We start from the raw sequence: 14019 nt of genomic DNA on the forward strand, positions 1-14019 counted from the left end.
TTTGCTTGCCCCTAATAAACATGAAACTTCACCGCACAGCACGTCTTACTGACGATGTCAGAAGATTTACTTGGCCATGCTCGCTGTGGTAACAGACAGCAGGTGTGACGTAATGTATACGTGGAATCTGTGTCAGTTCCCACAGTCACGTGATGTTACTTTCGTGAGAAATCTGTTCTCTCACACAGACAAAGGCTTGCTTCATCCCGAAGTCAGGAAGGAAATATTGATCCAAATTATGTTCTCTTTGTCACGATGTTGTGTAAAGTTCTGTAACACTTTGCTCCCTCGCCGAGCGGGGTGGCGTGGAGGCAACGCTCGAGACTCGTATCCGAGAGGTACTCAGTTTGAATCTCGGCCGTGACACTGTTTATCCTAGGTGAGATTATTCATGGTTTTATTCCACTCTTTCATGCTAATTCTGGGATATTGTCTGGATTGTGGTTGATCACAGTGGCCGGCCGCGCGGCCTAAGGCACGAAAAGTCTTAGGCCGCTCGAACTCTGGGGTCGTGGGTTCGAATCCAAATTGCAGCATGGATGTCTTTGTGCGTTTATACTATGTTTGTGTTGCTCTGTGTATAGGTAGCGGCCTTGCGAATGACTGATCCCCTGCCCAAGGAGTCATACCGTCTGTGTAAATGATCAGCAGACTGAAAAATCGGCGAAGGTGCAACAGAGGGCTGTAGAGCCATAGATAGATAGACGACAGTGATGGAATCTTTGTCGTTATTTAATGATGATTTCAGCAGTTGGGGGCTGGACGGCCCGGGTTCGATTCCCGTCAGTGAAAAAATTCTATTCTCTGTAGCGTCAAGACCGGCTCTGGGGCCTACACAGCCTCCTATCCAGTTGGTACCGAGGTTAAAGCGGCAGAGGCATGAAGCTAAGCACTCACCTCCATCTGGTGCCGAGTTCAAGAATGGTGGAGCTAAACCTCCACTCCCCATATGCGTTTATGACGTGGTGCTTAATTAATTAAGCGCAAGGGCAACTTTGGCTTCGGTATTTGAATCATGTAGCTTCGAATGGTAAGATGAATTGGAAAAGATGTGGAAGGAAGCGGTCGTGGCCTAATGGAAATGCTATCGCAGCATGTCTGGTGGGACTAAAGAAAAGCACGTGAAATCTCAGTCAGAGTAGCCGGTGTCTTGGCCAAGAATCGAACTTAGCCCTTGCCGCCCGGCGACAAGCAACTCGTTTCGTGGTAACAGGTTCAGTGCTCTGAAACATTTCCTCCCACCGCAGGATGACGTCAGAGGGTTGGCTGGATCTCCAGCGCTTCGGAGTTGCGCAATGGGCACTGAAATAGCTGCAGGAACTGACTGCAGATAGGCTCATGCCTAAATTTAACGTAGCCGCCAGTCGAGTAAGTCACAGGCTGAGATGACTGACGCGTGACTTCTAGTGCTACAGCCCGGACTGTTGTATGCTGTCCCTGTGCGCACTACGCCATAAAGGTGTATGGAGGAGTGGATGTATAGACCTAGGCACTAGCTGGAGGTGGTCAGCTTCACGCCCCTGCCTCTTTACTCCCGGGGAAAGAGCCCCCGGTACGCTTTGGATAGAGAAGGCTGGACGATGTGGAGAAAATTCTTGACACTACCGGGACTCGAACTCCGACCCCTTGACCGTCCAGCCTGTAGCCAGTTGCTATACCGACTGAGCTATCCTGGCTCCTCTTCTTCTGATATGGAGTATGGTAAATAATCACCTCCGTTCCGGAGGAACCAGCTGCTTCCGTCTTCACGGCATAAGCAGCTGCAGGTACCACATTCCAGATGAACCTACTGTCTCCTTCTTCATGACAGAAAATTCATAGATAACGACTTCTCAGGGAAATGTTCTGCTGCTTCTTTCTTCAGGGTGCAATAGGTATATCATTTACAAAGTTTCGAAGAGCCAGCTGCCTCCATTGTCATAGCAGAAGAGTGGTAGATAGGTAACTACGTTTCGGAGGAACCTACTCCCTCCACCATCATGGCAGAAGTATGGTAGATAGTTAACTACTTCTCAGGGGAACCTTATGCTGCTTCCTTCTTTAGGATACAGTAGGTATATCATTTCCAACGTTTCGTAGGAAGAAGCTGCCTCCATCTTCAGAGCAGAAGAGTGGTATGTAATGACCTACGTTTCAGGGGATCATGCTGTTTCCATCTTGAGGGTTCAGTAGACAGATCCTTAACAAATTTTCGGAAGCATTTGTTGTTTTCTTTTGTCTAAAACGCGCTTTGACATGAATCAGGAAATTGTTTTGTCAGTGGCGTTTTACAGTGATAATGACGATGATATCTTTGTGACACTTTGAAGCGTGAAGCTCGTTTATAACATTTGTAGAGAGACAGCTACAGTTGTCTGCACAACAGTCTTGAGGCATTGTGTTGGATCCGACGTGAATATAATATTTATACTCAGAGCCAGGCGGTTTACCGCCAATCAGTTCGTCTTGGCGTCAAGCCCCTTGAGACTCGCGAGCAGAGATCTTTTATTTCTTCAGCTGAGCTCTTGCGGTAATTGTACTTATGTAAATCCCCTCTGACGAGAAGATGGGTTTGTCTGGTATGAACATGCTTGGCCTTTCGTCAAGTGTACAATTCGCACATACAACATGTTATTGAAAATTCTTCCTTTTGCACTACACACAAGTCCTGTGTCAGTACAGGCTTTACAGAGCAGATCACGCCTATCTTACATATCTTGTGGTACAGCAGCATAGTCACTTGAATGGTCGTAAGTTTGACCACCGCCAAGATTAAGCCTCTTATATTTTCTATATCTGGCTTTGCCTTGCCCTATACCGCGAACATGTTCATTCTCATGATTTTCTGTTATACACATCGTTTACATAGGGAAGGTTGAAAGCTGTGTGAAAATCGCGGACCGGTGTGCATCTTGGAAAATCTTCAGACATACATGAAACAATCCATATTAATGCGTTAACATACTCAAAAACTTATCACTGTTGCGTGAGCGATAAATTGTTGAGTATGTTAACGCATTAATATGGATTGTTTCATGTATGACTGACGATGGCCTAAAGAAAGGTCGAAACATATACAATATCTGCCCAAATAAACAAATGCTGATACTGTAATATCTGATTTGCTTCGATATCAATAATTTGTTGTGTTGACTGTCCCATTTGTATATTTTTCTTGTATGACACACAACATGATGCCTACTATGAAACTAAAAAAAAGAAAATAGGAATTTGTCAATTTTTCAATACAAAATTAACAATTTAACGGTTTTAATATTTAACTTTTTAAATTTTAACAGGGATTAATATATCGACATAAGAATTTTAATAATGTAGCGTGTACAGCCGTTGCTATGCAACAACAACGAGATAAGGCAAATGAACAGCGACAGTTTCTAGGCAACTGCTCGGTAAACACGTTCCCGCGGCAAAAGATACGGATGCAACAATAGAAGAAAGATGTTTTCTATGTGGTTCGTGCCAAGAAATTATAACCTGGACAGTATGAGAAATGAGTTGAGACTCCCATGTGGAGGCGGGGTCGAATACCTCCACCGTAACTCTGCGAGTTGTAGGAGGCGATGAAAAGGGAAATCTCGAATCTGAGATAGTGAAATATATTCACGAGTCCCGCCGGACTCTGACCCGAGAATGACTGTGTTGGCGAGGGCCAGCAACAGTTGGAAACGACAGACCCGTCCTCTCGTCAGAGAGAGCGGCCCACATCAACAAACCCGCAACTGCCTCACAGTAATAAAAATCTTGTCGTAAGCCCCAGATGGGTGATTTATTCCAAGACAGATTGGCCGACTGACCGTCGGTCATAACATAAGACTTACACCCAGTGAGTTCAGAGTTGAATTCTACACGGGAGGCGGTGAAGAGAGGACCTGAGCGCGTGAAGCTGAAGAATCTCCATTGTTAGAAGCCGGTGCCAGGGAGCGGCTGGTGAAGACACAGCAAGCTGGAGAAGGCTTCGGGATGCTGTGGTGATTTGTTATTTGTGGTGATTAGCAGTGGCGTTGTAATTGCTTGTAGGTCCGGGTCTTGTGTAAAAGTGATCAATCCAATCCCCGTCGAGGGTCACACATATTATGTGACAGTATTTAACATTTCAACAAGGACGTATATGGTAGCATTAGACCCCAATGCTTCAAGCCCACAGCACATAATTTGCCCACCGCAAACATTGACCGATGTAAGGTCTCAACAGTGCAGTGCTCAAGCCTGCTGATGGCCGAAACGCCGAAACATGTGGCTTCTCGAACAGAACTTCGTTCCACGGAGTCATTCATCGGCGTGAACATAATAATTGTCATTTTAAAACGTGGAAAAAGTTCCCATGGACACAAAATGAGGACACGAGACTTGGGCATCTTGTTTGATCATACCGTCCATGAGCACTTGCGTCATGTTTGTAGTGGAGTAGGTCAGTTCCATGCGAGAGCGTAGGAATGCTAATAAATACTTCGCCGGGAACGTACAGGGTGTACAGGGATAGTTACTGCACCTGTCCTCTGGGCTGCGCGTGAGACAGCTGCGCAGTGCTTACAGTTGCGTAGTGGGCGGGAGGGCCTGTTGCAACCATACACAATCGGTACTCATCTCATTTAGTGCACTCGACCAAGTCTACTGCGCATTCTGTTGAGAACGGTCAGGTCTGAAGTAGACTCGACCGAATTTACTGCACATGCTGTTGAGAACGGTCAGGTCTGAAGTAGACTCGACCGAATTTACTGCACATGCTGTTGAGAACGGTCAGGTCTGAAGTAGACTCGACCGAATTTACTGCACGTTCTGTTGAGAACGGTCAGGTCTATAATAGACTCGGCCAAATCTACTGCACATGTTGAGAACGGCCAGGTCTGAAGTGGACTCGACGAGATCTACTGCCCATTGTGTTTAGAGACGCTAGGCCCAAAGGCACGGATCGTACCAAGCTGTGGGTCCAAGCCGTTGACTGTCAGGATCAAGGATACACATACATTCTAGTGGAGGTCGTAGAGGTCGTGCTTGTCACCGACACATGTTAAAGAGAAGGCGTGACTATGGTGGTTGCCCTTTGAGGTGACTGGGAACGGAAAGTGAGCATGTGTTGCTTGAATTACGTCAATCGGTCTTGTGGCTGCTTTCCTTGGCTCATGACCACCAAGTTTTCTCTTACTGAGAGTCATATTGCAGCTCCTACTTAGCAAAGCGGTTTCGCACACGTGAGACCCTTTAGTATACATCACAGTGTAGCAGACAATAAACTCACAGCTTTATTAAGAAATATTTCACTCGTGAAACCGTACGTGATATTCCTGGAGTTACATATTCCAGAAAAAGTATTCCTGTAAGATTTGAGGTTTTCACGGCGGTGACTATGAAGAATGCCGTCTTCTGGGATATGGGACCGTGTAGATTTTGTCTGAACCCAAGTTTCAGGGGAAAGTATCGCCTCCATTTTCAGGGTAGAAAAATCAGTGAGCGATGAACAAACATGAGCAGATGGCTGCANGACTGAGTCACCAGTCGTAAACACCCAGCTGGGTTCCATCAGTAGCATGAATTGAATGAATGAATAAATTTTAATCTGAACTCACATGTTATACACTAAAACTTTAATTATACGTATACCAGTTACTGGTCATCTATATTTAATTGTATTTCTCTCTTTTGATTTTTAATATCCATATTGGTATGAATAGCTGTATTGTTTGCATCCTGTTGTGTGTTAATATATAGTACAAGTTGATTCTAAATTATTGTCGGGGTTCCCGTGACCTATAAGCGGAAAGCCCGACTCTGTATTATAATACAGCCGTCAACAAAACAAATTAGTAATAAATAAACCAAAATTACTGTATTAATATTTGTTTTTATTCTGTGTTTGCTACATGTTTCGATCCAGTTGGATCATCATCAGGAAATATTCATATTGTATTGTATTTCTAATGTGGATCCGTATTAGTGGTCATAAATATAAATTTCATTACGATTCTTGTGTTTGTATAACGAAATTTGTATTTATGACCACAAATATGGATTCACATTAGAGATACAATTCAGTAAGTATATTTCATGAATATTTCCTGACGATGATCCAACTGGATCGAAACATGTAGCAAACGTACCTAACAAACAAATATTAACACAGTAATTTTGGTTTATTCATTACGAATTTGTTGTGTTGACGGCTGTGTATTAATACTTGAAGAAACTGCCAGCTGACTCCAGTGAGCGCAAATTACAACAAATCAGATTCATCCCTGCATACAAAGGACGCGAGCTTCAGGCTGGACTGCCAGATTCTGCTACAAACACAAACGAGAGGAGAAACTTGCGTCATAAAATGGCACTGATAGAGTTAAACGCATTATAAATACTATTTTAATTTGTAATCCTCGGATAAAATAATTAAAACTGAACACATAAATATAAAAACGCCATAGAATATTCTCCATCATTGAAGCATTCAAAACATTACCATTTCCTGTTTCAGGACCGAAAGAGTTCTTCTATCGTGGTCACAATTACTTCTTCAGTGGCAACCAGCCTCAGTACCGGAACTCGCGGCTTGATTGGTTGGATGCACGAAATGTATGCCGAGAATACTGTATGGATCTCGTGTCCATGGAAGGGCAGGAGGAGAACAACATTGTCTTCAGACTCATCCAGCAAGGTCAGTTGTACTGTGTCCACACCTGTCATCGCGTAGTGATGTACATCATGACGTCACGATTAGAACTGCGTAATCCTGCTGAACACGCACGTGCTCTCACAGATGTTTTAGACAGAGAATAACCTGGGAGCCGGGACAGCTCAGTCGGTATAGCGACTTGCTACTGGAGGAGAGGTCGGAGTTCCAGTCCCGGTGGGGTCAAAAATTTTCTCTTTTCCAAGTCGTCCAAACCGGTTCCGGGGTTCACCCAACCTCATATCCAGTAGGTACCTGGGGCTCTTTCCCCGGTGGTAAAGCGGCCGGGTTGTGAAAGTGACCACTGTCAAGATAATATAGACTTATACATCCACTCATCCACCCCCACATACGCCTTCATGGCGTAGTGCTTAACAGGGACAGCTTTGCCATTTTGTAACCACAGACTGCGCAAGTGGCGTTATTCCTCCATCTTTACACAGCGTGCAAGAAGGGAACTTACACAGGTCAATATTCTGGGAGGCCACAGTATCGGTCATTCTAAGCAGAAAACTGTACATGTACATGTGCCCTATTCCGAATGCTTTCCGAGATAGAGCTATTTCAGTGTACAGTTCCAAAATTGTTCATAAGAAAGGGATACCACGCACTGTTTCTAATACCGGTATTTACTGTTCAAGTGACAAAGTTGGTACAGTTTACCCATTATAATAACAGTTTCGAAAATTCCACCGTCAACATCAATGCACTTTGCAACTCGTGTGAGGACATGGCGTGTTGCTCATCTGTACAGTGTACAGTGTAGCTCTATCTCGGAAACAGTTCGGAATAGGACACGTACAGATATACAATTTTGGTTTAGAATGACCCATACTGTGACCTCCCAGAATATTGACCTTTCCTCCTGAGACACTCTGTATAGGAATGACCATGTCTGCATGTTGAAACTCGAGAACTACTGACGGATTTTGAAGAAATTTAATACAAATATTATGGCGTTGGAATGCAACTGAAAAGTATTTACTTCTTAATTTCTTACAACAAGAAATAATAAAATGCCAGACTGGCCTAACTTTTGAGGTGGGTACAATAATAGCACCATTACCGAGATATGGTAACCATGACAACCAGTGCAGTAAGCCCTCTCGCTAATCCGGTTACAGTTAATCCGGATCGAAATATGAAAAATTCTCTTCACAGTTGAGTACATACTGTAAAAAGTTACATGGCGTTTAGGCAGATGAATCACTTGTCTGTTCAGACGAAACTTGAGACTATTCCGAGATGTTCCATGGTTTCCCCTAGTCACACCCCCGGCGAGTGACCGGATAGTAGCATTAACACATGGTCGCTTCCTTCCACGCCCCTCCCGCTCATTGTGCAGCCTGTAATGAAGTTAAAAGAAAGTTTTTCCTGCGCTGAGTTAACCGCCACGCCACGAAGACGTAGGGCGAGTGAAGATATAGCTGCAGGCTTTCTTCACCAGGGCACTAGGTTGAGGTGAGTGGCTGGCTTCACGCTTCTGCCGCATTAACGCCTGTGAAAAAGAAAGCCTTGTGTACCCATTGAATAGGAGGCTGGGTGGGCCCCAGAGCCGGTCTGGACGCTGGTAAAAGAAAAGATCCATTTCCCCTTCCGGGAATCGACTCATGATTCGTCTATCTTCCACCTCGTAGCCTAGTCACTATAGTGACTGAGCTGTTGTTCCTTTAAATGTTTGTGTCAGTGGTCTGTTTTTCACTACAAAATTATTTTGTTGGAAGAGTTCCATCTTCTCGGATATAACTCCGTGTAGTCCCGTTGAAAGCCAACCGACGTTTCGAAAGAACATGTCGCCTTCATCTTCAGGGTCGAAGAATAAGCGAAGTAAGAAACCAGCGTGAGTCAGAGGCACATTTTCCCACGAAACGTCGGTTGACTTTCAATGGACTGCATGACATTACATCCCAGAAGACAGTACTGTTCATAACCACCGGTTGGGGAACCTCAAATCCTACTTATTTTGTTGGACATTGACCATCGTTCGAGAAATATCTATATTGTGATTTGTGCTACGTTTCGGAAGTTATATCTGTTTCCTTCATGAGATCTTTCTAACGGGCCAAACTGAGTATGATCCTTTCCCTTTTCACACCTGATAACAGAAAAAGTTCCAGTTTACGAAACGTCGGATAATTTAAATATATGCACGTCGTAATTCTATAATTGAGTCACCTGCACTTGGTATATTGACTGGATACGGGCTGGACAGCCGAGGGGTCGGATTTCAAGTCCTGGTAAGGGCAAGATATCTCTGCTCTCCATGTCGTCCAGACAGATTCTGGGGCACACTCAGCCTCATATCCAGTGATTACAGGGTGGTTCTTTCCCCGGGGGTAAAGCGTCGGGGGCGTGGAACTGACCGCTCACCTCCAACTAGTGCCTAGGTCAAGAGCACGCATTCCGCCCACACGTCTTCATGTCTTAGAGATTAATTAGTTAAGACCATTTCGGCTCCAGTCCGTAGATAAACACAGCAGAAGATAACCGCCATTTGTGAATTGTGCTCAGTGCCGCTTGTACCTGATGTTACAGGCGATGTGCCCTACATCTGGACGAGTGGTCGCCTCTGTGACTTCAAGGGATGCGAGAACCGACGCGATCTGGAACCAAAGAACATCTATGGCTGGTTCTGGTCAGCCACCCGCCAGAAGATGGCTCCTACCAACCAGGTTCCCAACGGTTTCGGCTTCAATCCCTGGAGCCAGACCGGCCACAAGAAGGTCCGTCAGCCCGACAACGCAGAGTTTGACATCAACGGAACGAACGAGTCCTGTCTCGCCGTGCTTAACAACGTGTACAGCGACGGGATCGCCTGGCACGACGTCGCGTGCTACCACGAGAAGCCCTTCATCTGCGAGGACAGCGATGAGCTCCTCAACTACGTGGCTGCCACCAACAGAGGGATCAGACTCTAATTACATTCTCTTAACGTATCATATCATATTTATTGTCTGCAGAAATTTCGGTTCATTGCACATAAAGCGGAGTACATCTGGTACTTGTCGCTTTGTAATACGTATTCTTCAAAATTGTATCATTTTATTTAAGTAATTATCGTAGTTTTACTTTGGTACTTTCGTACCAAGCAAGAATTAATAAGTAACAACCACAATAACATGTAAAACTTACAAGTCATCAAGTATGTATCATGTTTTGTTTCTCTAAAGTCAAGAAACCTAAGTTAATTTCATCATTAACCCTTAAAACCACGATGTTTTCTGCACGAACAAAGTGTTTTAATATTTTAAATAAACTCTGCACATTTCCCCCCGCAGAGTATTTATGTGTTTCGTATGATTATGACAATAAACAGCGATTGTGTCCCTAAACAGCATTAACTGGTTGTTATTTGTAATATCGTCGTGTTTTCTATGTGATAGAAGATGAATTTTAAATATTATTTACATGAATTTCTGACTGCGCCATGGAGGATCTCATTCCTTCATTACACTATAAACTACAGCTATAAATAGACATGAGCAATACCATCTTTATAGGTATTGACTGGCTGTTTCTCCAACTTCCAGACTAACAATTACTCTTCGTGTCTCAAGACAGGCAGCTAAAAGTCATATTAGTGCGTGGCTTTGGTAAAGCAAATATCTTGAAATTATTGTTCATTTTTTCCTAGCTTGTATTAGTTCCGTATGAGGAAGATCACGGGTTCGATTCCCGATGAGGCCATTGGATTTTTCAATTGACTTAATCCCTCCAGCAGCACTATGGCCCTGGATTCGACTCAACCTCTAACAGAAATGAGTACCAGGAATCTTCCTGGGCGTAAAGGGCGGCCTGCAAGTAAGGCACACAATCTCACCGCCATTTGTGAGCCGATTGTCTAGAAGATGTGGGGACTTCGACGTCTCACAGCCGTGTGGGCCTCCACGGCCTATTACAGGAATAGACTTACCTTTTTTTCTGGGTTCTGTATGAGAGGTAATGCATAAGAGAGCGCTAGTTACGGCCACACTGAAATGACATGTGCGAAGTTCTGAAGTGCAGGGCGATGTTAGCATTGTGTTATTTTATAAACGCACGTAATAAAATTGACCGGTTTCTTTCCATCATTGTTCTTGAGGAAGCAAATTGCCGGCAAATGGTTGCCTGTAATAAAGTATGTTTATGTTCATATTAATTAAATTTCTGAGGCTCAGTTCTTTATGTTCGGTGTTGCCCTACCCCCCCCCCCCCTTCCNCAATTAATGCATGGCTGTCTCCGGCCTCACAAGCGAGAGTAAAAAGGTAAAGTTGTCCCTGTGCTAACTGATAAATTAGGCGCCACGCGATGAAGGCGTATGGGGGGAGTGGATGTATAGATCCAATATTCTTGCAGCACTAGATGGAGGTGAGTGGTCAGTTTCACGCCCAGGCAGCTTTAGCCCCGCAGAAAGGGCTCCCAGTATCCATTGGATAGGAGGATGGTTGAGCCCCAGAGCTGGTCTGGACGTTGTTGAGAAGAGAAAAATTGTCAAGGGAGGGTAACCAGAAAATGTTCTCTTTTACTGATGGCCGTAGAATATTCAGAATTGTATAATTTTAAATTAAAAACAATATATTTTTATTATCCATGATAGCATTTGGTATATTTCCTCATTTTTGTAGTTGAATTTCTTATAAATACGGAGTAGGGGTGCAGGTCCTTGGCTTGCCCCTACCTATCAGCTCTCATTTATACAGGTGATCCTTTCAGGGCCGACCTGAAATATATCCCGTTTCAGTTAACACTGAATAAACTCGTGTTATATACGCATGCGCGTGGGACGTTTGAAATTCTATGCATATTCGAAGAAAGTGATTTGACGATGCCATAAATCCTTCCTCGTCTCAGAATAGAGACACTGACAGGAACACAACAATTTAGGCCTGCTTGTTATTGACACTACCCTTTGCCATAAATACAAATTGATTCTAAATTATTGTCGGGGTTTCCGTGGCCTGTAATTTTCAAACCGGAAAAATAAGGTAGAACTGCTTATGGAATACGAAAGTGTAACTCAAAAAGTTTTATTTGGTAAAGCTGTACTGCTGGTGCTCCACAAAGATGGTGCACCCCCCAAATTGGGCTGGGTTGTCCAAGAATTTCTCGACATACGTTTTCCTGGGCGCTTAGTTTGGGCGTGATGGACCAATTCTCTGACCTCCGCGCTCACCCAATATTATGCCGCTTGGTTACTCTCTGTGAGGATTCGTTAAGGGCAATGTTTACAAGGTCCCTGTGCCCTCCGTGGATGAACTGAAGCCCAGAACTGTTGCTGCGATCGAAACAGTCACACCGCAAAAGCTGGACAGCTCTTGGAGGGAAACTGATTACCGCTTGGACACTTTACGTGTCGAGAAAGGCGCCCATGTTGAAGTTGTTTAGTATTCTGTAGTACTGATTCTATAAGGAATAACACTTCTTGAATTAGATATAATGTGCTTTAAGCAGTTTATTTGGTTTTTATCCGGTTCGAAAATTATAGGCCAATACTGCAACCCCGACAATAAATTAGAATCACCCTGTAGAATCATGTCTGGAGTGCTTGTATGGGTGCCACCTTGACCACATAGATTACAAATGTTTACAAACAAATTGATTAGGAAAATTTCCTAACCTTTTAAGGACGATGCAAGGCCGCGTCATAGCTCAAGCGGTTAGTCGCTGGCTTCCCACCGCGGCGGCCTGGGTTCGATCCCGGGTCTGGTAAAGTGGGATTTGTGGTGGACAAAGTGGCGCTGGGGTAGGATTTCTCCCAGTACTTCGGTTTCCCCTTCCCGTCTTCATACCATAAATTGCTCCATAATCACCCTCGCCTATCATCTGCGGCTGGTACAGTAGGCCAGAAGTGGCCGCAGTACAAGGGACTTGGTCCCACCCCACTAGCAATAAAAAAAGAGGTCGACGCAAGTCAGCAGTTTATTATATTACATAAACAAACTTTGTATTAATGCAGGTCTCCTAGCGGTGTTGGGGCAGTTGCGATTCACAGAAAGACCAACCCCTCCTCTCGTCCCATTTCAAAACACATAAGCGGTTTTTGAACGAGCAAAAATGGTCATGGCTGTGCTGGCGAAGACCCGTGGTGAATTACTGCTTACTGCTCTGATGCTGCAGTAAAATGTGCAGAAGCTAGGATGAGGGAGGAAATGAATATATAGTGACTTTTAGCGGAAACATTTTGGAAAACCGACACTCGGAAGACCAAGACCAAGAGAGAAGTACAATATTAAGACATCCTAGGGCCATAGTATGTAAGGGTTCGAAGTAGATTGAACTGGCTCCGGATTGTGTCCAATGGCTGGCTTTTGTGACAGAAGTGTTGAACGTCTGGCTTCTGAAATCAGAGCGACAGTCTGTATGATAGATGTACGAGGAGCGTTCCGTATATAATGCCTCCTATTTTTTAAGTGAAAAGTACAACAGATACAGAAAGCATAATAACGCAGTTAAATAGAGCAAGATTTCAGCTACTTACAGTTATTTTTCCACATAATCACCACCATTCGTTATGCACTTTTGCCAGCGATGAACAAGAGCCTGTATGCCGCGCCCGTAAAAGTCTGCGCCAGCAGAGGCTAGCCACTTTCTTACAGCTGCAATGACAGCATCGTTGTCTGGAAAATGTTGCCCACGTAGTCCGTCTTTCATAGGCCCAAAGAGATGGAAGTCTGAAGGTGCTAAATCGGGGCTATAAGGTGGATGAGGTAGGGCAGTCCAGCCAAACTGGTATGGGGGTCTAGCGTTATCGTGTTGCAAGCGAAAGGTTGTCTGCTTCTGGGCCTGACTCGGGAAATGCGTGCTTTCAGCTTAGTCAGCGTCGTCTTGTAGCGTTCAGAATTGACAGCCTCATCAGGCTCCAGGAAATCCAAGAAAATCACACCCCGCCTATCCCGAAAGACCGTGCACATCACTTTCCCTGCCGATGGCTGTGTCTTGAACTTCTTTTGTCTTGGGGAATCCGGATGTCGCCACTCCATGGACTGTCTTTTGGATTCCGGCTCGTAGTGGTGACACCACGTCTCATCTCCGGTGACGATGCTGTCCAGAAACTTGTCACCTTCAGCCTCAAACTGGTGCAACAGGTCCTGACAGACTTCCATTCGATGAGTTTTGTGGTCCTGTGTAAGCATCCGCGGGACCCACCTGGAACACACTTTGCAATAATCCAGCTTCCCCAACATCGTTTCCAATGCATTACAGCTGATCGAGGTGCTGTTCATTGTGAGGAGTGGCAGCTGAGCAGGGACGCCCAGGGCGTGGCTTGTCGTGCACTTCACTTTCGCCACTGTTGAAACGCACTACCCACCGTCTCACTGTGCTGACATCCACTGTATCGTCTCCGTACACCTTTAGCAAGCGTTGATGGATGTCAATGGGT

General features: G+C 44.7%; 1 protein-coding gene across 3 annotated transcripts in view; it reads left to right on the plus strand.

Moving 5' to 3' along the window:
* LOC111862922 overlaps positions 1 to 9966 on the plus strand; it is a 103913-nt gene extending 93947 nt beyond the window's left edge. For all 3 annotated transcript variants that reach the window (XM_023848783.2, XM_023848782.2, XM_023848781.2), the window contains 2 exons: positions 6464 to 6643; positions 9194 to 9966. In XM_023848783.2, coding sequence (XP_023704551.1) covers positions 6464 to 6643; positions 9194 to 9576 — 563 coding nt within the window. In that variant the 3' untranslated portion in view covers positions 9577 to 9966. The remainder of the gene's footprint in view (positions 1 to 6463; positions 6644 to 9193) is intronic.
* Positions 9967 to 14019: the final 4053 nt, after the last annotated feature.

Source organism: Cryptotermes secundus, unplaced genomic scaffold (assembly GCF_002891405.2).
Source record: "Cryptotermes secundus unplaced genomic scaffold, Csec_1.0 scaffold582, whole genome shotgun sequence".
NCBI classification, from domain to species: domain Eukaryota; kingdom Metazoa; phylum Arthropoda; class Insecta; order Blattodea; family Kalotermitidae; genus Cryptotermes; species Cryptotermes secundus.